Here is a 27,761-nt window from a genome sequence, read left to right as displayed (position 1 = left end):
TCATATACATTACCAGTCATTACCCTTTGCCCCTTTCCCAACCCTTGGCAAATAATAATATGCTTTCTGTCTCTATACATTTGCCTATTCTAGACATTTAATATAAATGGGACCATACCTTATGTGGTCTTTTGTGATTGACTTCTTTCACTTAGTATGTTGTCAAAATTCATCTTGTCTTGGGGCACCTGGGTGACTCAGTCGGTTAAATGTCTGCCTTCGGCTCAAGTCATGATCCCAGGGCACCAGGATCAAGCCCCGAGTGCCATCATGCATTTTTGAGCCTGTCTGATACCCTTGTTTTTTTCACCTTGGTGGTGATTACAAAATGTGTTTATACTGTGATAATTCTTTTGAGTTATACTCTTGTTTGCATTTGTTATACATGTCATACATCAGTAATGTTTAAAAAAAAAAAAGACACATCTTTCAACTTACTGTTGTACTTGATGGCTACAGTTTGCACTGGTGAAGCTAACAATCATCTGCAGTTTTTCAGTTGCATAGTTCACAAACTGCTGTTTAAAGGCTCTCTCCTTGGCACGTGTGGTCCAGGTCAGCCTCTCATAAAGATACAAAGCTCCATACATACTTAATGAAACAGATATGAGTTTCCACCCTACAGTTTTCCAAATCTGTAGGATAAATTCACAGGTTATTTCTAGAAATAATATCACCACTAGGAAGATTGTACATTAAGGCATTTTAACAAACTCATCAGCCCCCTACATATCTTTGACTCAAATCCATATTTTTTAAAAAATGTATATTCCTTCTCTGTGAGAAAATCTGAAGCTAATGGAAATCAATCAAGATGAAAAAGGAGCTATACATAAATACCAGGTAAGAACTTTTATAACCTGCCAGACATTTGCTAAGTTGATATAATATATCTCAAGAAGACATGTGAATTTTTTTTAGGTCAGATTTTATTTTATTTATTTTTAAAGATTTTATTTATTTATTTGACAGACAAAGATCCCAAGTAGGCAGAGAGGCAGGCAGAGAGGAGGAAGCACGCTCCCTGCTGAGCAGAGAGCCCGATGTGGTACTGGATCCCAGGACCCTGGGATCATGACCTGAGCGGAAGGCAGAGGCTTTAACCCACTGAGCCACCCAGGTGCCCCAGGTCAGAGATTTTAAAAACCAAAACAAACCTATGTTGTTAATGATGTGAAAAAAATTTTAACAGTTAAAAAGAACTATGACTAAAAAATAATCTTGAATACTTTAAGGCAGATCCCTCTGGTATTCAGAGAAGGCTACATAAGGGACCTGAATCATTCTTGTTACTCCAAATTATAAATATCATTTCTTTATGTGCTGTGAAGTGAAAATAGGAAGCATTGTTTTAAGGACTAGCTAGTTGGTGGTATTTTTTTTCCTAAAGAGGTATTTGTTAAAAATGTATACTGTGGTAATCATTTTACAATATATATACATCAAATCATTATCTTGTATGCCTAGAACTAATACAATGTTATGTCAACTATTCCTCAATTTAAAAATAAGTCTGTATTTTTAAAAAACTTAAGATTAGACCTGTGAAACTCATCTTTATTCACTAATTTTAGCCAACAACTTTTCATGTCATTTTACAGATTATCCTGGAAATAAAAGTAAATATACCTTTCTTTTCGTGTCTAGGAGACAGTTTTGCAAAAACTCCAATTTTAATTATACTAAAAAGAACTTCTTACCACTCCTCCAACAACTATGATGCCCATAGAAGTTCTAGATGTGAGAGAAGCTAATCCTGTTATTAAGGTGACCATGAGTTCTTCCTGTGATGCACCGTCTGGAGTTGTTGGATTGGCTGGAGCAGTGGGAGTAGAGGCTAAAGATCTGGGAAGCTGGTAAGGTTGGGGAAAAAGGATTATTATAATTAAAAAACTACAAATGGAATAGTTACATTTATAAAGTTCTGCTTTATTTCCTGTATAATTACAGTAGTAAATCTATAAAAAGAATGAGTCAAATAATGAGTTTACTATAAATATATGAAGAAAATAAAAAGTCTCAAAATTATTTTCTATGACCAATACTGAATTTTTATACTATACGATTCTACCTGTAACAGTAGGCCCTCAACTCTCAAATGGAATTAAAACTGTATTTTAACATTCTCACGCCAAAGACACAACCTTAAAAAAATTTTTTTTAATTACTTAAAAATTAAAATCTTCTACACTTCAAAATACACTATACGAAAATTAAAAGACAAGCCACAGACCAGAAAAACATACTCTGAAATCATGTATCTGACAAAGGACTTGCATCTACAGAATATATAAAGAACTTCTACAATAAGAAGCCAAATAATCCAATTAAAAAATGGGTAAATGATCTGAATAGACATTTCACAAGATACACAAATGGCCAATACAAGCACATGAAAGATGTTCAAAATCATTAGTCATTAGGGAAACACAAACTGAAACTACATGAGATACCCCTTCACATCCACTAATAAAAAAGACAGACAATAACAAGTCTTGATGGAATGTTGAGAAACAGAACCTTAATATACTGCTGGTGGGAATGTAAAATGGTGTAGCTGCTTTGGAAAACAGTTTGGCAGTTCCTCAGAAAGTTAAACATGGAGTTACCGCATGGCCCATCAATTTCATTCCTAGGTATATACTCAAGAGAAATGAAAACAGATGTCCACATAAAAATAGTACATGAGTGTTCATAGCAGTATCATTCATAATTGCCAAAAAAGTACAAACAACTTCAGTGCCCATCAACTGAATAAAATATGTGATAATCTATAATGAATATTATTCACCTATAAAAAATGGAGTACTGGTATATGCTACAACATTCATGTACCATCACGATGAACCTTGACAATACTCTAAGTGAAAGGCGCCCCAGGGACAGAAGGGCACATTTTTTATTATTCCATTTATAGGAAATGTCCAGAAAGGGAAAAATATGACAATTACAGAAAGCTAACTAGCAATAGGGCTGGAGGTGAGAATGATCACCTGCAAATGGGCACAAGGGTACCATTCTGGGGTGATAAGTTCTAAAACTGGATTGTGGTGATGGTTTTAAAACTCCACTGATTTTCTGAAAAAGTATTGAATTGAAAAATTCAAAAGTTGGTTTTTTTTTCTAAATGCTTACATTTACTCTAGTTGAAGTCAAAACTCCAATTTTATTTGAAAACAAACTTTTAAGGAAAAAACGGTTTCAAAAATGAATGTGGAACAACTACAACAGTACTGAATGAAAACGCTGGAACTGCCTTTCCCTTTGCACAGTATAACTAATTCAGAAATGGCTCTATGTGATTGGTATTAGCTCATAACTATGCAAACTGGACACAACTAGTTCTATTAGAGAAACCACATAAGCAAAGTAGAAATATTTTTTAAAAAATAGCAAGAATCTCAACTGGTAGAATCAAAGATAAATAACTGTGTAGTAGAGCAACAACAAAATCAAAAGCTTACTCAAAAAGGAAGATACCTGGAAGATGGGTTCTGATAATCCTAGCAACACCCTCTGAGCATTCACTGGGCCCAAGAAACGATGGACAAGGGAAGACCAGCCCAGGGAAAAACGAAATACAATATCCTCTTGAAAATCTGAACATAACTTGTGGCAATTTAGGTCATAGCTGAGATCAAATTTCTTGCAAGGAATCAGTGTATGTAGTTTATTTTGTATACCAGTTGGAAGTAATGGCTTCAAATTTTCTAGATAAAACAAAATTATGGTATTTAAGAAACAAGAGTAAATAATGTTTTACATTTTATAAAACACCTCAAGGAAACTAAGTCCTTTCCCAATGAAATAAATAAACTACACATGAACTTATAGACATAAACATTACCAATAATTTCTTGCTGGGACTGAAGCATTGAAGCATTGACTTCATTGGTACACCGATCCGCCAAATTTCTTCCCATACCATCTTCTATGTGCTTATTTAACTCCTGTTAACATGGTACATGTGCCCATTATTTTTTCTCTAGAACATGTACAGATTTTGCAAAAACTTAAGTGTAGTAAATGATCTTATTTTAAGAGGATGTTTTGGGTACTTTATATATAAGATAGTTTACATTTATTACAAGAGTGCACAGAGGATAGAAAAGTTTAATCATGTACTGATTGCCAGGAAGACATTAAAATGGCTAATCCACTAAATAAAAATGTAGAATAAGGTGAGGAAACTGAGTAACTTTTAACAATAATTTAACTTACATTTTTATATACTTTCAATACACTTGGAGTAGGATGAAACTCAGAACAAAATTCATCAACTAAAACGGAGAGTCGACAAATTTCATCTGTCATTGCACAGGAAACCTGAAAATATGAAGTTAAAAAAAATTAACCAAATTTATCAACTAGACATTCAAATTGTAAAAAACTTAATAAAATGTGCCTTTAGGGTAACAGTGATAACATTTTTAGGATTATCAAAAATATTTTCATTTCCAGAAATTTATTTTATTTAATCCTACACCCAACGTGGGGCTTGAACTCACAACCCCAAGATCAAGAGTGGCACACTCTACTGACTAAGCCAGTCCCTCCATCCCCAGAAACTGTAGTCATAAAGTAACCAACTCACCTTGTTTGCCACCTCTTCTGTAACTGCCCTGATTTTTTTCTTAACATCCAGTGTTAAAAGATTCATCTGGTTTCGGATAAAGTCCAGTCTATCAATTTGATCTTCCCTCTCTTCCATTGAATAAACCCTATTGTAGTAGGTAGAATAATTAATTCTCAGGAAATACTAAAGTCCCAAAGCAATTAAGCTAGGGCATTCACTTAGGTAATGAACCATCTGCTAGCATGATACAGTGGCAAAAAAAAAACAAAACCCTTACATTTCACATCTAAAATGATTCAAATAATATTTCATTTACAAAGTATTTTCTAGAGGATCGAATATAAACTACTTTGTCTGTCTGTGCATGTGGCATCCAAATCCCAAAGAATAAGGACTCTCCAAACACAGATACGAACAGTCACAATAAAAATAATGACTTCATTTAATAAACAGGGTCAGCAAATGGCATCCTGAAAGCCAAATCCAGCCAGCTGCTAGTTTGTGCCAAGCCATGACCATTCATATGCCTCATATGCCTATCATCTGTATGGCTACCTTTGCCCTAAAACTGCAGAACGGACTAGTTGCAAAAGAGAAAGTACAACTCACAAAGCCTAAAATATCTACTATCTAGATTTACAGAAAATTTGTCAACCTCTATAGGATATAGGAAAACAAAGACCTGAGAATTTGTAAAATTATCTTCAGCTAAGGGAGTTCCCAAGACATGATTATATAAACCATTCTCAAATCACATCTTCTTTGTGCTGTGTTTAGTTCAATGTCCTGTATTTTTAAAATCAGTAATATTAAGGTCAACCGGTGGACTAAATACTCACTCTGGCTACTATGATAAAACTGAACTGAAAGAGGCATAAATGACAAAATAATCTCATACAGAAACAGTGCACAGGGCCCGAGATCAGACTCCTGAGTTCTCACTCTTGTGTTTCATTTATTAAAAATTCTCTAATTTTGTATATGATGCATTCCAGGAGAAGTGTCATAATTAGGCTATAGATTTAGGTGTATTTGTTCCCAGTAAGATTAGATGCATTTAAAATTCCCAATTTAATGTCCTCAATCTCTGATGCTTTGTATCTTTCCCTTGATTGGCTTAAGCCCACTAACTGTTCAATTAAGGCTTATCATCATTACCCATATCACATCTAATAACCTCAGCTTTGTTTCAAGTGTACCAAGTTTGTGAGAACTAGCCTTTTCCTCAGTGTTAGCAATTTCATGAATTTACTTTCATCTTTATAATGCCATAAATGGAGTAACAGTGCAGTACAATGACATATAGGGTAGTGCTTACCAAACTGACCTTCTGGCTGGCAAGTAATATCGCCTTGTTTACCAGTTGATAAAAAACCACAACTGGCATCAAAGAGAGATTTCTAGGTACCAATGTATAAACATGAGAAATGGGTCATAGGCTGAATATAAAAAGAGGTCCACCTGCTTTTTGGATTTCTTCAAAAAATTCCACTTGTTCTTCCACTGCCTTAAAGATATTTTAAACTATGAAGCACGTTAAAATCATAACCCTTGAGAATAATGGGTTCCGGGAAATGCAAATGATGTTAAGGTTGTAAAATAAATATTTACAATTTCAAATATTCATTTAAAAACATGCAAGTAGGTTGCTGACTTAAGTGCTAAAGTATTTAAAATATAACAATTTAAAACCTTAGTCTAAGGAATTTATATTGACATGAACTGACATTTTTATTTTGCAATAAAATGAATTCATACCTTTTCTCTGCTGCTGCCACGTTTACTGAATCCATTATGTTTTTCACAGTATCTAGTATCTGTTTAGCTCTGATAGTGTGCTGTTCAAACTTTGTTTTCACTGCTGACTGCGAGATACACTCCTGCGAGGGCCCAAGCCATAACACATTACTGTAATTCCATCCCAACATTTTCAGGAATTTAAACACAAAAACTTGCTGTTTGTAATGATAACCAAAACATAAGTAAAGGCAGAAAATAAGTGCATGATAAAAAGAACTTAAAATAACAAAGGCTAAAAAACCTACAAGAAATCAAAAGTAAAAAGGGCATTAACAGCAAGTTCATATCTTTGTGTAATTTTACACAGTAATGTGCAATGGTTTTTTGACTATATTTTTAAAAATAAATGAATAAGCAGGGTACTGTTGTCAATGTTAAAGTTTTCTCCATTAAAATTACTAATTTTATTGGGATTGCCTTTAATCTATTTCTAGTCTGTCTTGATTTTTCTCATGCTTACAACAGATAACCTAATGAAGTTCTTAACTGAGTTATGAATTAGAATTCCACATTTTAAGAAATGAGTTGAATGATAGAACATAGTTATTTGAAATTAGGACTTGTATTAAAACTTAAACTTGAAAAACAGTCTTTAGCAACAAGCAACTGAAATAATATATTGTTTAAAAAATACCTACAGCTCTTTCAAAGATAATCCTGTTATTGTCCTTGCTCTATAGTTTGTGCAAACAGGTTCGAATGATGCCCTATCTCATTTGTTTCATCTTTAAGCTAACTGCAGCTCATAAACCATTCACAGCTGTACAAATCAGGTTTCATGACCAGTGTTTTTTTTGTTTTTTGTTTTTAAATAGAATACGGCAGAATGCATCACATATAGTAATGGACACATTTATACTATAAAACTTGTTTCAATTTCAATACATCTGAATACTATTTGTTATCTAAAATATTTACTGTGAATTCATCATTGAAAGCTCACAAAATTATATTAAAACTCTTTCATTCTTACTTCATAGAAAGTTAAATTCTGCACTGACATAACATCTAAAAACAACTACAAGTGTTTACAGAATAAGGTCATCTGGTCTTTGAACAATCGCTTGTCTGGATCACAGCAGCAATAACTACAATAGGTGTTTTGTAGGAAGTCACATTTATTCCCTGTGATGAATTTTTTAAAAAATTAGGAATATACCCCAACTTTCCATGATTTCCATGAATTCATCTTCTTGAACCTCTTTTTACTGTAACCAGTATAAATTGTGTTAACTATCCTTCATCACAATAAACAGCTTTCAAGCTTTAAAAAGTATTCGCTTAATACCAAAGTATTTATCTTGAAATCACTAGTATGCTACATTCATTCAATACACTATTTATAACCTAGAGCCTTCACATCTCTAAAATGATTACCTATTCAATTCACTAAGATAGAAAAAACTTTTACATTTTCTTTTGCCATTTTAGCTGTCCTCTTTGGTACTATGAGGTATGAAATAAAAACAGATTCACTTCTTTAGCTATAGGACATTGAGGGTAATTCATTTACTTAACACTTTATAAAACCTTAACTTAAACCCATGACTTTCTTTCACTGGATAGCCTAACTTTTGTTCATGGTTAAACTTATTTATACATCACTCAACATCACTAATCCTGAAAAGATTAGTTGTAGGAAGTTATGGTATTCCCGTTCTGTATGTGCCTACAGAAAAACCACCAATAAGTACACAATATTAAACAGTTAAACTGCTTATTTTTAACAACCAAAACAAAGCTCTGATTTTCTTTAAATAACTGCATCTCATAAAATGACAAATTAACCTCCATAAAAACAATAAAAACATAAAAATATTTTGAAAAGAAAAAAAAGGTTAAAAGAAATCTATATTCCTCGATGAAGCAGATCTAGATATCAGCAATGAAGACCTAAATTTATAGGTAACAGCACAGTATTAGAGCTAGACCAGAAAGAAAATATTTTCAAAAGTTATTAGGCAATATAAAAGTCATTCCTTGATTTTAAAAACATACAATAATGTCATGAATTAACAAAGAGTATAAACTACTTCTAGTTAATATAAATAACTAGTTAAAATAATAAACATAAACTCCTTCTAGTTTAGAAATGGGTATCCGACACTGATATTCCCACTGATCACAAAAATATCAAGTCAACCTGCAAAAGAAAGACTCTATTCTGAGGTGTGAGAAATGTTAGTTTAAATATGGGTTTTTGAAATTGCATTATTTTTCAGAACTCTCACTACACTAATAAGCTTATGAATCCCCATAGGGAACATACATAGTGAGCAGCAGCTTCCAGACTTACTTTATCAGGAACTCTAATTTTCCAAGAAGGTTAAGATACTACACCAAACCATTTTAAATCTCAATCGTATCTCAGTTAAGATAGTTTTCTAACTTACTTTTTTTGTTTGTTTTCTAACTTTCTAATAATATCTAAAGAAGCCAGCTGGTAGTTAATTACAGTCATAGATTTGTAGATATTAATACTTATATATAATTAAGACATAAAATGACTGTCAAATCCTCTTAACAGACCCCAAACACCCAATAACATGCTATTCATCACTCCCAACTTATTATTTTTAAAGATTTTTAAAAAATTTATTTATTTATTTGAGACAGGCAGAGAGAGATCACAAGTAGGCAGAGAGGCAGGCAGAGAGAGAGGGGGAAGCAGGCTCCCTGTTGAGCAGAGAAGCCGATGCGGGGCTCGATCCCAGGACCCTGAGACCATGAACTGAGCAGAAGGCAGAGGCTTAACCCACTGAGCCACCCAGGCACCCCTATTTTTAAAGATTTTAAATTGAAAGGGCAGTGCAAGAAGAAATACTACTATACAATATACCTCTCCCATCTGTCTCCCTCTCCATACAGATATATCTATATAGAGAGATATACATATATTTTTATAGATATTTTTTTCCTGTTGAACAATCTGACACTTCTTTGCAGACACTACAACTTCACTACTAAATATATTAACGTGTTCTTAGGAATGGGATCATTTTCCTATACGACCAAGAAACAATCACTGCATTCACTGGGACAGTAAATACTATTAACCTAACACACAGACCATTTTCAGATTTCACCAGTTGTCCCAGAATGTCCTTTACAACAAATTCACTGACGTTTTAGAGTAGAATTATTTTATACCTGTTTTCCATCTTAAAATAAAACTATTAAGAACAGCTAATGGCCAAATATTTGAGCAAAGGTATTTAGATTTCTAAATTATCTTTAGAATATACACTTGTTCAAATACAGGTTTAAAATAATAAGAAACATGCTGACAGAATTAACACCAATTTTGATTGATTTTAACGGATTTAATTTTCAAGCCTTATTTTAACTTGATACTCCAAATGTTCCTATAATGTTTTGCTCCTTAAGAACCAAATGAAATTCAGAAAGTCTATGGCAAATATCAGACCACTAAAAATGGTAAACTTGGTACAATTTTTCTTTTCACAAAAATCATTTTCTAAGACTCCAAAAAAAGTGAATTCTAAAAACAAAGAGAAAATACATATATAAGACACATTCTGTGATCACAATACAAAGAAACCAAGAAATAAATAACCAAAAGTTGGATGAAAAGAATCAAAACATCTGATTCTTAGCAATTCCTGTATTGAACAGAAAATGCCAACAACTGTAATTAAAAACTGTTAAAAATAATGAAAACTAAACTGCATACTGAAACCCATGGTATATGTCCAAAGTTACATCACAAATTCACAGCCCTAAATTATTCCCTAAAGAAAAAAAGCAAAAGACAATTCCACTTAAAAAAAAGTATAAAAAAAGCAGGAGAAACTATGTTTAAAGATTAACATAGAATTTAATGAATAAAAACCAAACACTAAAAAAAAAAAAAAAAAAAAAAAAAAACCAAACACTGCTATTTATGAATGGAAAAATTAACCAAAAGCTGGGGCTAGGTCTTTGGAGGATAAAGCAGAGCAGTTAAATCACTGGGAAATCCAATTAAGGTTAGAATATATACATGTAGGGGCACCTGGGTGGCTCAGGTGTTGAGCATCTGCCTTCGGCTCAAGTCAAGATCCCAGGGTCCAGGGATCGAGCCCCGCACCGGGCTCCCTGCTTGGCCGGAGGCCTGCTTCTCCCTCTCCCAGCACCCCCTGCTTGTGTTCCCTCTCTCACTGTATCTCTGTCAAATACATAAATAAAAATCTTTAAAAAAAGGAAAAAAGAAAAAAACAGAATATATACATATGTATATACATGTACATATGTCTATATAGATATGAGAAAAAATACAGAAGTTTTAAAAATGAACAATTTTATCCTACTAAATTATAAATTCTTAAAAATGCCCCAATTTATAGAAATCTTAAATTATGAAAACTGATTTAAGAAGTAACTAATTTCACTCTGGAAAAAAAGCTGAAAAGAGTAATCATCAAAAAATGCTTTGGCCACCAAGACAAGACTTTTTGCCCATCTAGTTATTTCTTTAGGTAAGTTCAAATAATTTCTAGCTGATTCTTATATTAAATCTATCATACTTTTAATTGAACAAACATTTCAAATTCTCTATGACTTTATGTAAAGTTCTTGCACATGGTTTTTTCTACACATAATTTTTAGATTCCCAAATGAACTATTACAATAAAAAACTGCCAAATTTCTTCTAAAAACATTAAAACAGTAATTCCTAGGTCTGCCTGATTATTGCCCTCACTTGGGGAGCTTTGAATATATATGGATTGCTAGGTCCATCCCAGGCCCCACTGGATCGTCCTCTGGGATAACTCAGGCAGTTCTCTAAAGCACCTCATGTGATTCTCATGATCAGCCAAGGTTTGGGAACCAGTGCTCTACAGCATAGCTTTTTATTCTTCTCATTCCCACTTCTTCAAGGAGATATTCTGTCTGGGTAGCAGGAACCAATATGAAAGAGGTTATAAATGCATACGAGAACAATATGATTTAGTAGGAGAAATCAGTGACAAATATCTAATACACACAGAAAGGAAAGAAAGGTCAATAAGTAAGACAAAGAGAGACAGAACAATAGATCCTCTCCCCAGTATTTTCCCCATGGATGAAATAATTGAGAAATGTGAGGAGAGCACTGAATCTTGTGAAAGAAAAAGGAAAGAATATAAACAATAGTCTTGGAGTGACTGGGAATTCATGCAATCTATGGTTTAGCTTGGGATGACGTATGCTAACATCCCAGGAGCTCTGACTTCAGAGACATCTTACCAAGATCTCCACTAGTGTGGACTTCCCTTCTTTACATACTCTGTCTTCATCTACTTAATAGTCTATCTCCAACTCACCAAATTAAAGATGGGGGATAGTGACCAAATGTTTAATTTTAAAAAATTCTGCCAAGTACATTCAACATTCATGTCCTTACTATTAAAACTGTTACGACTTAAAGGAAGAATTACAAAAGAAGTTTTTCTTAATTCTGAAGTCTTCATGTTCATTCATGGGTGAAAAGGGGATATGTAATCTAAACAGAGCTAGATTAAAAAGGGCTAAATAAGAGCTTGGAAATTAACATCTAAAGAACTTTTTTCAGTTAAATGTAGGATGAGTTTAAAAAAAAAATGTAGGATGAGTTTTAATGTCTCTGAATAAAATGCCTACACCAAAATATAAGAAAGCGTCCTTCCTTCCCAATGCTGCAAATACATTAGCTATTCGTGTGCCCAGTAGTTCCTCCCAGATTTCTAAACTTCAGAATACCCTAGATCCTAATTATTTTTGTACTCATTTATTTAGGACATTTGACATAAAATGTGGAGAATAAACAGGTAATGACACAGCTTAAAATGTAATAAACTTCTGTCAAATGACATTAACTACATTCTATATCTATCAACAGTATGGTACAAAAGAAAAACATGATCTTCACTTTGCTCCATTACCCATTCCAATAGCAATTACATTTATTTAATCTTGCCTCAAATTACTGAATAAAGAGAATTTCACACATTGCACAACACATGCAATATAAGAAAAACAGTTTCCCATTTGAATATAACTATATAAGAAAAAACGAGAAATTACAATCTTTAATTCTCAGTTCTTACAGATTTTGCAGGGACTTCCTTTCTTCAAACTTGTTTCACTTGCTGTAGCAGTAACTATACTAAATAACAGCAAGCAAAGGTTATTTGACAAAGATAAATAGTGGAAACAGAGGATTATGATCATTCTCCAACCAATGATAGGGTTTTGTATTAGTCAATACATTCACAAAATTCCTACCTCGAAGATTTGTTCAAAATTCTGAAACTCCTGTAATCTTGCCTGGAATCCTTCAGCAAGCGCCCCACCTGTAATATTTAGGTGAAGAGTTTAAAACCTCGGATACAGCAAAGTAAGATTTATAGCATGTTATTTCTACAACTATTCTTGTATTTCACAAGACAATCTATATTAATACGTACCACCTTCTGGCATTCCCTGTGCTTTGTGCTTTCTAGCACTAAGAACTTCTTTTGCAGAAACAAAGAAAATACGATTCTGTGCCTCTAAAGGATCCACAACTTTAAGCTCCTCCACCAAGAAATGCAGACATCTTTCCATGTGCTGCCTGCGTACCTAGAGAAAACAGGGTACCGAAATAATTCTAATAATTAAACAAATGTAACTGACTGCTATAGGCCTTTACTAAACTCCATTTATAGTGATATTATAGTAGTATCTCCCCTATACTTAACAAATCCAAAAATTCTAATAAATGAAGTTTGATACTTGCTGACAGAATACTTTCTCTTAGAGTAATGATCCTTCTTTGACCATTTAAAATTCTGATGGACCACCAAATACCATGATGCCATTTCCAAACACAGTATTGACAAATACTAATATTTACTGCCATGGGAAAATGTTCTTATTTCTGTATTATTGACATACATGACTATACTACAAAAAAGAAATATGTATATACATATTTGTGAAAATTAATAGGTGGCATGAAGGCAACAACCACAAAGCAGGTGGGGCATTTTTATTTCTTCCTTATGCTTGTTTTCCAAATTTTCTTACAATGAAGCTATTAATATCTTTGATATCAGAAAATAAATGCTACAAATAATTTGCTACAATGAAGCTATTTTTATTGCAAAATCAGAACATAGTCTATTCTTCTTTCAGTGATTGTTTTTTAAAGATTTTATTTATTTATATGAGAGAGAGAGAGCATGGTGGGGGATGTCAGAGGGAGAAGCAGACTCCCTGCTGAGCAGGGAGCTCCATGGGGGACATGGCCTGAGCTGCAGGCAGTCGCTTAACCAAGTGAGCCACCCAGGCATCCCAAATAGTCTATCTTTCTTAAAACACTGAGAATTAAATTTGGGGAGAACGCATTAGCTAGGGATTAGGGTTGCAACGTTAGGTTTAAGATTAGCACTTAGGTATTAAAATTAGGATTAAGAGGGGTGCCTGGCTGGTTCAGTCAGTACAGTAGGTGACTTGATCTTGGGGTTTTGAGTTTGAGCCCCATGTGGGGTACAGAGATTACTTAAAACTTTAAAAAAAAATTAAAGAAAAAATAAGACTAAGAGTAAAACTAGTTAGGGTATAGTACTGGCCTCTAGCATTGTGCCTATGATAAGGGATCTAAGCTAAATAAGAATGGGAAAAAACAATCTGTGGATGATATTTCCTAAATCTCTGATGATTAAATGAGACCCCAATTTGCAAAAGTATAACCACATGAGTTAATAATAGCAGGATATATAAAGCTTCATATTAAACAAAATTGTAATTCTGGGGGCAGGGGAAAGAATGAAAACACATAATCAAACATGTAAACAGTGATGGGATTGTGTAAATTTTAATTTTTTTGTAAGTAACCACAAATCATGATTAAAATCAGAAAAAAAATTATCAGGCAAATTAAATATTATTTACAGACCACAGACCAAATTCCAGATACTCTATTCTTTTAAAAAAAAAATTTTTTTTTTAAATTTATTTGTTAGAGAGCGAGAGAGCACAGGCAGACAGAGTGGTAGGCAGAGGCAGAGGGAGAAGCAGGCTCCCTGCGGAGCAAGGAGCCCGATGTGGGACTCGATCCCAGGACGCCGGGATCATGACCTGAGCTGAAGGCAGCTGCTCAACCAACTGAGCCACCCAGGCGTCCCGATACTCTATTCTTTTTAAAAAGAAGTTTCTAGAGACGCCTGGGTGGCTCAGTCGGTTAAGCATCTGCTTTCGGCTCAGGTTATGTTCCCAGAGTTCTGGGATGGGGTCCCATATTGGACTCCTTGCTCTGCAGGGAGCCTACTTCTCCCTCTGCCTGCCACTCCTGCTGCTTGTGCTTACTCTCTCTCTCTCTCTCTCTGACAAATAAATACAACCTTAAAAAAAAAAAGTTTCTAAAACCACCAGCATGACTAAAATTTAAAACAACAAAAAATAAAACTGTTGGTAAGGATATATAAATCACTTGGAACTCTCAATCTGCTTGGGAGTATAGACTGGTACAAGCATTTCAGAAAACTCTTGGGCTGTGTTTACTGAAACAGCATATTCTCTACCTATAATCCAGCAATGCTACTCCTAGATATATACTCACAGATTACTGATCTCTGCAGTACTGACATTTTGAGTCAGATAAATTTTTGGTTGGGAGGGTTGTTCTGTTACGGGACTTTTAACAGCTCTTAGCCTCTACCCAACAGATGCCAGTAGCACACTCCCAGAGCTGTGGCAATCAAAAATATCTTCAGACATGGCCCACTATTCCCTGGAGATCAAAACTGCCCAACCCCTCAGACTGAGAAGCACTGGAATATACCCAACAGAAATATACACCTATGTACACCAAAGGCACACATGTAAGAATACGTAGAACAGGACTACTTAGAACAGCTAAATACAGGAAGTTTACTCAAATGCCTGTCACTAGCAGAATGAATAAATCAAATGTAGATATTCAAAGGCTGAAATACTATACAGTAATGACATGGCACTTCAACTATACACAAGAGTATGGATGCAATCACAAATGTAATGTTGAGCAGAAGAAACCTGACACAAAGCAGATTCTATATGATTCCATTACATAAAGTTGAACAACCAAAAAACTAATCAAGGATGTCAGAAGTCATGTAAGTGCTCATTCTTATGAGAGAGGACAGAGACTGGAGGGGGGTGCTGGCAATGTTCTGCTTCTTGAGCTGGATCCTGACACAGATGTGTTCAATTTGTAAAATTCACTGAACTGGACACTTAGGATCTACACACTTGTTTGTTATGTTATACTTCAAAAAAACTACAACAAAACAAAGTTTCATTATCTAAAATGATTAGATCGTACACTTCTATAACAAATTTCCTCCAAAGTAGTTTAATATTCTGGTCTCTATCACTAAGTCTTTTCTCAAGTAAAAGAACAGCTACGTAGGATGTTCCATAATGTATACTGTTTTCTCAGATAACAATGTACACGACTACAGCTCATAACTTAAAAGAAAAAATAACTTACGTCTTCCATATATTCTGGCTCTGACGCAGAGGCATCCCAACGATTATTCAAAATGAAAATATTAGGCTTGGAAAGTCGTTCATTTACCTTGTGAAAAAACTGCTTTTCCTAAAAAACATCAAATACCCAACATATGTTTACTTTTAACAGCTATTTTGTATTTACATTTATAGTTGAAGTTCTTGTAATCTTAAAGTTTGAACCATTAAGACAACAGTGGATTCATACCCACCAATAAAGGATCCCAAATCACTGAACATTACACTTCTCCAAGATGAGAAAACTAAATTGTAAGATGGCAAGAGTGAAGATTTTCCTGCTCCCGCCGTTGAGTCTTTTCTAAAATTCAATTTAATAAATACCTATGTCTCTACTATTGTGCAGAGCATAACAGATACAGCTGCATATTATAGACCACATTTTCAAAAAGCTACTTCAAATCTTTTTGAAGATTTAGAGTAACAATGTAAGACCTATGCACATAATACTAAACAACAGAGAAAGGTATGTGCCTTAAATCCTATAAATACACATTATGCTGATTTAAAGGAAAGAGACACCATATCCAGATGGAATTAGGAAGAGCTCCATAAAGAAGGGAGTGATGATAAAGATGTGCTTGGAAGTACTGATAATGGCTTTCTGAAAGATAAGCTGGGAGTGGAGGAAAAATTGTGGGCAAAGAATAGCATAAACAAAGACAAAGAAGTCAGAAGGTAATTCAAATGGGGTTATTCTAACAAAGATTTTAAGCATTTATCTGTTTCTCATATCATGAGATTATAAACAACTGTCCATGTTGTCATAGCAGCCTGGTCCATGTCATATAGATCAGGTTATACAAAAGCTAGTACCAGTGGCAAACCAGGGGTCTTGCTGGTAACACCTAGATTATAATGGTGTTTGGCCATTTATATGCTTTTGAGGAATGACAATTTTTAAAAACCATACTATAGTTTTGGATATTAGATATCTATAAACTCTGGAGTTTATCTGGGATGAGTATGGCTCTAGACAGCCTGGATAAATATTCTAATCTATTAAATCTGACAGCGGCGTATAATGGACACAGGTAAGCCAGAACCTAGAGTACACACAAGTAAAGCTGGGAAGGGTTGACAAAACTAGAAGTATGAAAAGCCTTGCCTGCCAGATGTGGGGACTGGAGGGAGGGTGTGAGATGGAGTGTTAAACTTTATTCAAAAGACTGAAATCATCACCCTGACAATCTGGTGACCATTCCTTCTGAAACCGGCAAATAACCACAATCATTGTCAACACCACACACATATCACACCTTGCATTTAATTAAAGATTCACTAGAAGCTAGAGCCATCAAACCCTAGATTCCCAATGGGAACACTCAAGAAGACCAGCATCAACTTTTCCAGTCCCATGGAAACACAAATTCCTCTGTTCACCCTTGATATTAGAGGTTCTTTTTAATCCATGATTTGGATTTCCCTCACTCTTCAGAAAAGACACTATCTCATTTCCTACCACTCAAACATAATAATATGATCAAACCTACCGTGTTCATTAGTGTTGATTCAGAGTTTGCTACCAAAACGAAGACATCAGCATCTAAGCAAAACTTATCAATCCAGCTATCCAGCTCTGTAGTGACATCTGTACCGGGACTAATGGGAATAAGATAATATTGTATTTTATATTTTTTTAAAAAGAAAATTTGATTTTAAAAGACATTTATAAAGTTTTTATAAATTGAAGTCTAAAGGCCAGGATTTCCACCAGTTTTCAGCACAAAGCCTGAGAGATTAACTTTTCCACCTAAAAAAAAATCACTTGTGACAAGCTGAGTCTGTGTTTTATAAACTTCCATATCTATTCTGCTGACAAAGAACTCCCAGAGCCTATTCAATTGAAAACTTAACAAATGCTCAAAAAAAATAAAAAAAAGTTGTTTACTAAAAAGAAATAACCTTGGGCACCTGGGTGGCTCAGTTAGTTAAAGTCTGCCATCAGCCCAGGTCACAATCCCAGGGTCCTGGGATGGAGCCCAAGTCACTGGATCCCTGCTCAGTGGGGAGCCTGCTTCTCCCTCTCCCTCTGCCCCTCCCCCCTCCTCGTGCGAGGTGGGGAGCACTTGCTCTAATAAATAAATCTTTAAGATAAAAACAAATAACCTTCTGATTTTTGACAAATTAAGTAACATAGTCAATATTTTAATCTTTTAAATCCTTATGGTTTGGAAGAATGAAAAATAAGTGCTAAAAAAATCGAACCCCCCCCCAAAACGGCTAATATATACCAAAATCAAAGGTGCAAGCAGCTATGTCCAGTACAGCTGAGAAAATATTTAAGTGCTCATGAGCATAAATAATAAAACACCCTCTGCTAAAACCTAAGCTTAATATACTATACTATAAAAATTATAATGCAACTATCTACACACTGTGACAACGTAGAAAGATGAGAGGTTGGGGTCATGGACATAGTCTGGCCATGAAATAAAGCAAAATTAAAAGCCCATCACCAAGACCAAAATGGTTTCCACACAACACTGAAATTTTAACCAAAGAAAACAAAAGAGCATACCAAAATTTTGAAAAATCATTTAACTATTTTTTTTAGTTAAGGACATTGCTTAGCAGATGTGCATTATCATTTTACCTAGCACCAATGTAGTAAAAGAACATATAATAAATGAAGACTCATCAGAAGAGTTGAAACGAAATTCCAGAAGTATTCAATTAATTCTTGAACAATAAAAAAATCTTTAAGTTATTCTGGGAATAACTTAAAGTTAAGTTATTCTGTTAAAGTTAAGTTAAAGTTATTCTTTAACTTATTATTCTTTAACTTAAAGTTAAAGTTATTCTATAAAGTTAAGTTATTCTTAAAGTTGTCCATTAAGTTATTCTGGGAAACTTGGGCCTTAAGCATAAATTTATTATGCCTGGGTGACTCAGTTAAGCGTTGGACTACTGGTTTCAGCTCAGGTTGTGATCTCAGGGTGGTGACAGTCCTGCTTCAGACTCCATGCTCAGTGTGAAGTCTGCTTGAGATTCCCTCCCTTTGCCGCCTCCACCCCACACCCTACGCATGTGTTCTTTCAATTCTTAAAAAAAAAGAGGTATTACTAGTTAAAAAAATTTACCTAATCAGAGTTACCTACATAGTCATTTAGAATTAGACAATCTCTAAGCCCCAGCTATTTATCCAAACTACAAGGTAGAGGGGGGAGAAAAGTGGCTATCCTTGAAATTTCGTCTAATAGAATTAGACAAAGAAACTGGCACTTTATGTAACCAGTAAAAAACATAAACCAACACCTTTTTTGTTTCTTAACAATCTAACAAGTGAGAACAAAGCAGCAACTAAACATTTAAATTTTTACCTATTATACTTTAAAACAAGCAATACTATTCTATCAAATAAACTTTTACAAGGAGAAAATGCAATTCATATGTAATTTTACCTGTCCACTAAAACCAGGTCATCTCTCAAGAGGGCACATTTTGCCTTTGGCCAAAACACATGTACAAGACAGCCAGCTTTCAAGTCTTTGTCCATATGAAGGGCATGAGCCAGCTGATTAACTGTCTAAAGTGGAAGGGAAAGAAATAAACAAAACTCTGCTTGTAATAAAACTCAGTAAAAATGAAAAACACTATGATCTGGTACATTTATTTTTGCAAAACATATACAAAAAGCAGAACTTTAAATAATTGGAAATAAAATTCTCTCAGCATCTTGAGAAACTGAGTTTTAGAATTACCAAGTAGGGGGAAAAAAGATACTCTTAAAAACAGTTTACTCATCCATTCTGCAAAAATAATCAGAGCTAGTAACATTTTATATGTCCAATAAGTGAACTCTGGCAATAGAATGCTATGTAATACCCGATATTGATATTGTATGAAAACAAATTTACAATATATTAAGAGAAAAAAAAGGGAAGTAAAAAAAAAATAGCACACATGAAACCATTTTGTTTACAAAATACAAAGAAACACATTTAACTCTATACCATAAGAAGAGTTTCCACTGGCTTTAGGAAACATGTGAGTTTTGGAGTTTCTTTTTGCCCATTTGTATTTTCTGTCTCTTCTAAAATGCACTGCACAGTAGTTAAGGGGTGAAAATAGAAGAAACATTACTAAAATAGGTTTAAAAACACCAGAGTAATAAGACCAAAACAATACAAGAGAAGCTCAAGACATATTCTTTTAATAAAGGATTTTTCTCAGCAGGCGGTTATTTACTCACATAAACCTGCTGGACATCAATGACTATGCCTTCTCTTTCCATTTGAATTCACTAAAATATTTCTATTTCTCAAGATGATTTCTGACATATGCTAATTTATTAATGTATTACTTTAATACCATTCACGTATGTGTTAAATATACAATACAAAGAGCTTAATATAAAATTAAAATTCAAGGAAAGGACACCAGCACACATACAAATGAAATGTAGAGGTATCAATTTTTAAAGGGAAACATCTATTTTCAAATGGGCACAACAGTCCTGATCACGGCTGAGGTGAATCTCCATAGTGACAATGTTAGCTAGGTTTTATTTTTGCTTGCTTTCATAAACTTTTGGACTGAATTATAAACTTGTACTAAAATCTTGATGCCTGGTCTGTAAAATTAAGATAATAAAAGCACCTATCTGACAGAGCTGTGGTGAGGTTTGAGTTACTGAAGGTACTTAGAATATTGCCTGGTACTTAGTAAGTGTACAGTGAAATATTAGCTGTTACTATTGCATTTCTTTTACTAAAAACTACTACAGCATGAGACTCAAAGTCTATACCTTAAAGCAGGCCTCAACTTGAGGTAAACAAATTTAAATTCTGGAGTAGGGGAGAGGAGCAAAAGGGCATGAAGGAAGTGGACTGGAAGTAGAGCGCACAGACCAAGAAAGAGGAGATGATTACTTTAAAATATCACAGTACATTTTACTGAGGATCTAAAGCCACCAGTAGTTTGAATTTGGATTTGGTAAAAATCCTGATTAGGAAGTGATTCCTTCATATGGATGGGTTAAAAGTTTGAAAATATTTTCATAAACATCACCTCCTTTATTCCCCATAAGTAATCTGAAAGGTATTAACGCAGATTGAGTTACCTGAGCTAAATCAAACAGTAAACTCACAGAAAAATAACTACACCAGTGAATTCTACTTAGTTTTGCAAAAACTAATATGGGATGGATTTTAAACACTGAACTTCTGCATTTATGGGAGAGATCTTAAGACTTAAGAGAAAGTGATAATACTGAGAAACACTTTTTTTCCCTCTTTTGGCCGAAGGAACCTAATGGCACTGGGTTCATTAAGAAATTTATGAAAAAGGTGCCTGGGTGGCTCAGTGGGTTAAGCCTCTGCTCGGCTCAGGTCATGATCTCAGTGTCCTGTGATAGAGTCCCACATCGGGCTCTCCGCTTGGCAGGGAGCCTGCTTCCCCCTCTTTCTCTGCCTGCCTCTCTGCTTACTTATGATCTCTCTCTCTCTCTCTGTAAAATAAATAAATAAAATCTTTAAAAAAAAAAATTATGAAAGGTAGGGAATTGCCATTGGCCCTTATCTGAAAAAACTATTAAATCTATTCATGAATGTTCTTACTAAATACTCCAAAGATAAAATAGATTCTAAAGGCAGAGACATGCATCAAAAACATTCCAGAGCCCCATTTTTTAAACAAAGTTTTCTTTCAAAAGATGAAATTAGATTTGAGATTAAATAGCAACAATACACTTCAGTAATGCTGTTTTCACTGGGAACATTATTTTTTTTTTTTATTTTTTTTTTATTTTTTTTTTTGGGGAACATTATTTTTAAAACGTAACAAACTTTTAACTCTAATTTATTTTAAGGACAAGTTTTATTTTTCTAATAAGATATTCTTCCAATATGGTATGCTTTAAGATCTATTCTTCTAATGATTTAGCTCTGAAGTAAAAAAAAATTTAGAGAATTCAAAATATCAGTGATGGCTTTAAAGCTACAAATAGAAATATTAATAGTTCTTTTATGTCCAGCAATGTAGACATCTTACAAATTCAAAAAAAAAGTTAAGGACATTATCTCAGATACATTACGCTGCTAATAATATTATACCTTCACACTCTTTTTTTCATCTGATCCTTCTGTCATAAGATAGGCTTTATCTCCATCAGTTCCTTCAACACTCAGGAAGCAATTGGTTGTATGGCCAATCCCACTAGGGAGGACTTTATCCCATAACATTGCATTGATAACAGAGCTCTTCCCACTGCTTGTCCTGAAGAATGATATATAAAATCATGAAAATAAAACGTTAACAGTAAAAACTTTATTCTTTCACTGGGTCTAAGGCCAACCTTTTTAGAATTCAAACTTTGATGAAATTTCATTAGATTGCATTTTTTACAAAATTGCCAACCTGATTTACACAAATATTAGGAATGTACATATCAGAAAAATAGAACACCAATCCCACCTTTCTCATATATCTATTCTTGCCTTCTTATCTTGTGACAATTTGACATCATAATCGCAAATTCTTCCCATCACAAACTGTGGTCTAAAGTCTCCATCTCCTAAATCTGGGCTGGATCTTTTTCACTTCCAAAGATATTACCTATCTCTCCTTCTCAAATAGGACAACGGAGTCATCACCTCATCAGGAGGCCTCTTTCTTTCCATTCCCACTCCACCCTAATCTGAATTAGGGCCTATTTATGGACCTACCTCATGCTAGACTCTGTAAGGCCCATAAGGCGAAGCAGAAGTGGACTTAAATAAATAAATAAAACAGCACAGCTTTGTGGAAAAGGTTTAAAGGGCATAAACAGGGCACTTTAGAAGAGAATAACTGAGAAGGCAAACTTCAGACAGAGCGGTCAGGGAAGATTTCTGAGGTTGTAACACTTAGGATGAGATCTGAACAGTGAGAAAGAGTCACACATAGATAAATCAAGGCAAAGGGAATTCTAAGTATAGGAACTCACAAGTGCTTAAAAAAAGCCCTAAGATGGGCTTAAAAGTTAGTTTAGTGAGTAAATCAGTGTTTCTGTTGATACACAACACATGATATGGGCCTACTCATTTGTCTTTGCATTCCTACTGCCTAACAGAGTGCGCACTACACAGGAAGTTAACAAATTATTCTTTAATGAACATGAGCTATGTCACAGATTGCTCTATCACTCGAGATAGTTAATAAATGGCATTTCCCACTCTCCCTCTGGGAATCATGGGGCTCAGAATCCTTTTGGAAGGCACACCTGATAATTAAAGAGAAACTTTAAAAAGTCACAAGTTATATATATCATTTATCTATATTTCTATTCTTTGGACTGGCTAAGAAGCTGATTCTCAGAGATCAGCACCCTTAAAAAGTAAAAATACAAATGACCTTTAGAAAGCTTCATTTTATACCAAGAACTAAAATGAACAAATGCTTTTTCAGAAGCGAATAGCTTTAGCATTTAGCAAAGGGAGAAACTCTTTGTGGGGTAAAGGGGGAGGAATAACACTTGCTAAAACATCAGAAACAAGGTTGGAGATATGACTTAGAAAAGCTGATTTCTGGAAACTACCCTTGAGAGAAACAATAAAGGATTACCTGCCAAAAAATGCCACTTTCATATGTCTCCGAGACAGCACCTCACCAATGATGGAAAGCTTGCTTCTATAACCCTGTATTTCTATCAGATCATCCTCAGTAGCTATTTGATCGAGTTCTGGATTCCTGTATGTTGCTACAAAATTGAAATGGTGTTAGAAAAAGTGATAAAAATGATTATTAGGTTAATCATACAAAGGAATACCTAAGATATGCACACATTTTGCATATTTTGGCTTTGCTCTATATTAACATGGCCATTTGAAAAGTAAAAATGCCACAGTATCTGAATATTTGGTAAAAGGTGAATGCCTTGATGCAACAGGTCATAAGAATCCCACCCCTAAATTCCAAAATTATTAAACATTACAGGGGCTATCCTCAAGCTAAAAATCTGGTGAGGGAGGAAGGATAAGGAAAAAAGTTTGACTCTACCAACCTACCAAATGTTTCCCAACTGTCACTGAAGAAGTATATAGAATCCCTCCTTTTTCATTGTACCCTTGACAGTCATGTAATCTTAAGAACCAGAAAAGATGTCAACAGTTACCTCCAAACCAGTATTCCCCAGTAAGACATTCCTCACCTACCTGTTTGAACTGTTACACTCACTCTTAAGAAAGCTTCTTTTGCTCTTTCCCCCACCACAGTCCACCCTCATCTGAGAAGATAAGATAGGTCTGAGATCTAGGCTGACAGCTGACTTGGGGAAGAGATAAGTATAATGGCTTAAATGTGGGCTGCCTGATTTTTAGTTCGGACATTTACTAGCGAGGTGATCTTGGGCAAGTTGCTTAAATTTTCTATGCCTTGGTTTCTTCATCTTTAAAATAATTGCAATTAGGGATGTGTGGGTGGCTCAGCCAGTTAAGTGTCTGCCTTTGGCTCAGATCATGATCCCAGGGTCCCAGGATCAAGTCCCACACTGGGGTCCCTGCTTCTCCCTCTGCTATTCCCCCTGCTTGTACTCTCTCTTTGACAAATAAATAAAATCTTTAAAAAAATACAATAATTGCAATTAAAATCAGTCCCAGCGTTGAAAAAGGATTAAAAGCATTAATAACATAATAAAGTGCTTACTGGCATCATACATAAAACTACTTATATCTTAGGTTATTAATAACACTTAATCTTCTTTGGAGGGCAGAAATGGGTTTCATTTGTTATGGCATTTCTAGACTATAGAGCAATGCCCTGTATACGTGTTCAGTAACTAAGGGTGAAAGGACAAAGCACCTGCATATACTTTCAACCGTATTATTTTAAAAACTTACAGAAACTAACCTTCAACAAAATAGGATCCTTCAGTAACAAACTCCAGTAACTGGTCGAAGATTGCAGTAATTGCCCTCTTAGCCAACACAAAGTGCTTCAGTGGAGAAGCAGTTTCTGCCATTGTGTTACTGGGGGAAGAAAATGAAAGTTAGAAAAGCACAAATTAGGGGTGCCTGGGTGGCGAAGTTGGTTGTCATCTCAGGATCCTGAGATCCAGCCCCACATCAAGCTCCATGCTCAGGGGGGAGTCTGCTTAGGATTCTCTCTCTCCCTGCTTCCCCCCGCAACTCTCTCCCTCTGTCTCTCTCTAAAATAAATAAATCTTTAAAAAGAAAAAATAAAAGCACAAGTTAAGCCATATGATAAAGACATGCAAATTAATGACACCTTCCTACTGTATTAACTCCCCAGTGAAATAAACTAAACTGCCAAAAGACTTTTGGATAATTGTTTCCTGAGAAATGTTTTAGACAAGCTATTAAAGACTTTTCAGTGGATAGTCCATTAAAATAATTAACTATTGGAAAAAAATCTTGGTTGCAATTTCTACTTTTCCTTTATTTCCCTTTGGAGAAGATGAAACTAATTGTGGCAAACTGTGACTGCACGTGACTCTTAAGAACAGGGTTAGTTAGATGGAACAACTTCGCAAACAAGAAGTTTCTCAACCTGGAGCTATAGGGGGTGGAGGTGGATACCCAGTTAGGAAACAAAATCCCAGTATCATAAAGTAATTCCGACGTTTAAAAAAAATTAGTTCTCATCACAACAAATAAGCAGGCAACGCTTAAAGCGATCATTAACATTACCAGCCAAAGTACCAAGAACTTCAAAGAATAGAAGTTAAAACAAATTTTCTTTTCTGGCAAGTTCTCATGAAAAAGACACCAAACAAAACCGATTACACGCCAGTCCAGTCCCGGTATTTATGCGTGTGGAACGGAGCACAATGGCCATAAAGCCTTCCGAAGGGTCACGAAATGACTCAGTGAAGGAGCTGCGTGGGAAAAGCGGGGTGAGGGCAACGACCCGGTTCTACCGGGTGTGAACACCTACCTTCCACAGGAAAGGCCTTCCACACCGGGCGCTGGAACGCCGCCAGCAGAGCTAGGGACAGGACCTCACCACCGCCCCGTGAGCGCCAGCCCCAGACCGGGCTCCCCAACCCCGGGCTCCAGGCTCCGGCCTCGCGAGCTCCGCGGGCCCGACCCGGCCGAGGGCCCCCGCTCGCAAATCCGCTCGCTAGCTCCGTTCCCGCAGAGCCGCGGCGGCGCCTCGTCACAGAGCTCCGGAGCACGATTCTCCGCCCCCTGTCCCTGGCCGCCCGAAGGTCACCCCGAGCGAAGTGAACGGGCCAGCGGCCGAGGCAGCGAGCACTCACACTGTTCCGGCTCCGACTTGTCACCCGGCAACGGCAAACCAGCCACAGCCCCCAGGCCTCCTCATCCTCCCGGGAGAGGCTGGGAAGAGGAGAGGAGGTGGGAGGAGTGTCAAAAGGGCGGTCACTTCCGGTTTCTTCTCCGCCCGGATTTTGTTTGGCTCCGTGGCCGGAAGTGCAGCTGCGGGGACCGCCATTTTTCCTAAGGGCAGAAGGGTGGATTTGTTGAGGCTAGGGAATGCTACCCGAATGGTTTCCTTCCCGGGAACCCCCCCTTCCCCCACCCCGGGTACGTCTACCTCCCATCTCTTCTCCCATCAGAGTCTCCAAAGCTCTGCCTCCTTTAGGCATACCTAGCTTCCACTTTAGTGAGGGAGATCTCAAAAAGGAGGTGGGGTGAACTGGGATGAGGTGGGGTTAGGGCTGCCAGACAAAAGGGACTTCTGCTTGCCGCAGCAGCGGCAATAAAGGAAAACCTTTTGACCGCTCCACTACCACTAATCTTTTCTGTTGTGTGACTGGCTTCCTGGGCTTGGGGTAGTTGTGTGTGTGTTGAATTACTTTAGAGGTGAGAAGAAATTGATACATTGTTGATGAGTGTTTTTCAAATTTTTATACTTAAGAATCACCTGTGGATCTTGTTAAATAGCACATTCTGATGCATTGGGTCAGAGGTGAGGCCTGAGAGCGTGCATTTCTGACATCCTTGGAGAGCTGCTTCTCCTAGTCTTTACATGGCTTAACAGTTGGTCTGGAGATTGCTTTCCTGGGCTAGTAAGTGAGATGCAGTTTTGCACGTGAAGCCACCTCATCTTCCTGAGCCTCAGACACTTGGTCTATAAAACTAGAGTACTAATAAGACCTACCTTATAAGTTCTTGTGAAAATTAAATGGGTCGATAGCAGGTAGAGTGCTTATAACACTGCTGGGTACATAGAGCTGGATAAAGAAAGATTAATGTTTTATTGGAATACCTGAATATCGATTAAAAAAGTGAAATAAATGAGATCATTTCAGATGTGCTTCCTACCCTAAAAAAGGAAAAAATGACAATGGGATAGACTATGGGTAGAAAAATGAGAAAAACTGAGCCACACAGGGTGATCCTTTCTGGGGAGATAATATTTCCTTGATTTTTCCCAGGAAGCCAATCCTTGGAATATTGGAGGAAGAGTGGCACAAATAGTGGGAACAGGAAGTCCAAAGGCCCATAGGAAGGAGAGTGGTATGGTGGATGAAAAAGAAAAGGCCAGTAATATATAGGATGCAGGGAGGGAGAAAAAAATGTGGGAAGTTTAGAGAGGTAGGTAGCTGTAGAATCATATAGGCCAAGATTAGAAGTTTGGATTTTATTTTAAGTGCAACGGCTAGCTGTTTTAAACTTGGGGACTGATAGGACTTACATTTTAAAAGGGCACTTTGGTTGTCCTCTAGGTATTGGACTCTACCAAGATTCCACACAATGTTTATTAAAGGGCTATTCTACTGACTGGAATTAGAGGTATTTCATTAAAAAAATGGCTTTTAATATTAGTAATATACTGGAGCTGTAGGCATAATTGCAAAATATGCAAAATATAAACTGGAATCATTTGACTTCGGTGTTCTATGCTTTTTTTTTTTTTCCCCCCCGGTGTTCTATGCTTTTTAATCCCTTATCTAATTTTACCAACC

The 27,761-nt window shown here is 35.7% G+C and overlaps 1 protein-coding gene across 2 annotated transcripts; it reads right to left on the bottom strand.

The window, feature by feature from the left end:
• Positions 1-427: 427 nt before the first annotated feature.
• Positions 428-26,230, bottom strand: MFN1 (mitofusin 1). 2 transcript variants are annotated; one of them, XM_080796843.1, is made up of 16 exons: positions 26,091-26,230; positions 24,719-24,837; positions 23,435-23,570; positions 21,946-22,108; positions 19,294-19,418; positions 17,383-17,491; positions 15,852-15,959; positions 12,805-12,958; positions 12,623-12,690; positions 6,335-6,456; positions 4,595-4,721; positions 4,222-4,326; positions 3,848-3,950; positions 3,481-3,710; positions 1,701-1,853; positions 428-635 (listed from the first exon to the last, which is right to left on the bottom strand). In XM_080796843.1, exons 2-16 carry the CDS (start codon positions 24,828-24,830, stop codon positions 435-437), a joined length of 2,016 nt encoding a protein of 671 aa, XP_080652969.1. In that variant the 5' UTR covers positions 24,831-24,837; positions 26,091-26,230; the 3' UTR covers positions 428-434. The 2 variants fall into 2 exon arrangements, with proteins under 2 accessions (XP_080652969.1, XP_080652970.1); XM_080796844.1 differs by having other exon boundaries at positions 25,766-26,143.
• Between the last annotated feature and the right edge of the window lie 1,531 nt (positions 26,231-27,761).

This window comes from Martes martes, assembly GCF_963455335.1.
Source record: "Martes martes genome assembly, chromosome: 1".
NCBI classification, from domain to species: Eukaryota; Metazoa; Chordata; class Mammalia; order Carnivora; family Mustelidae; genus Martes; species Martes martes.
Note: the sequence above shows the minus strand (reverse complement) of the source record. Positions and strands in the feature narration are given on the sequence as shown.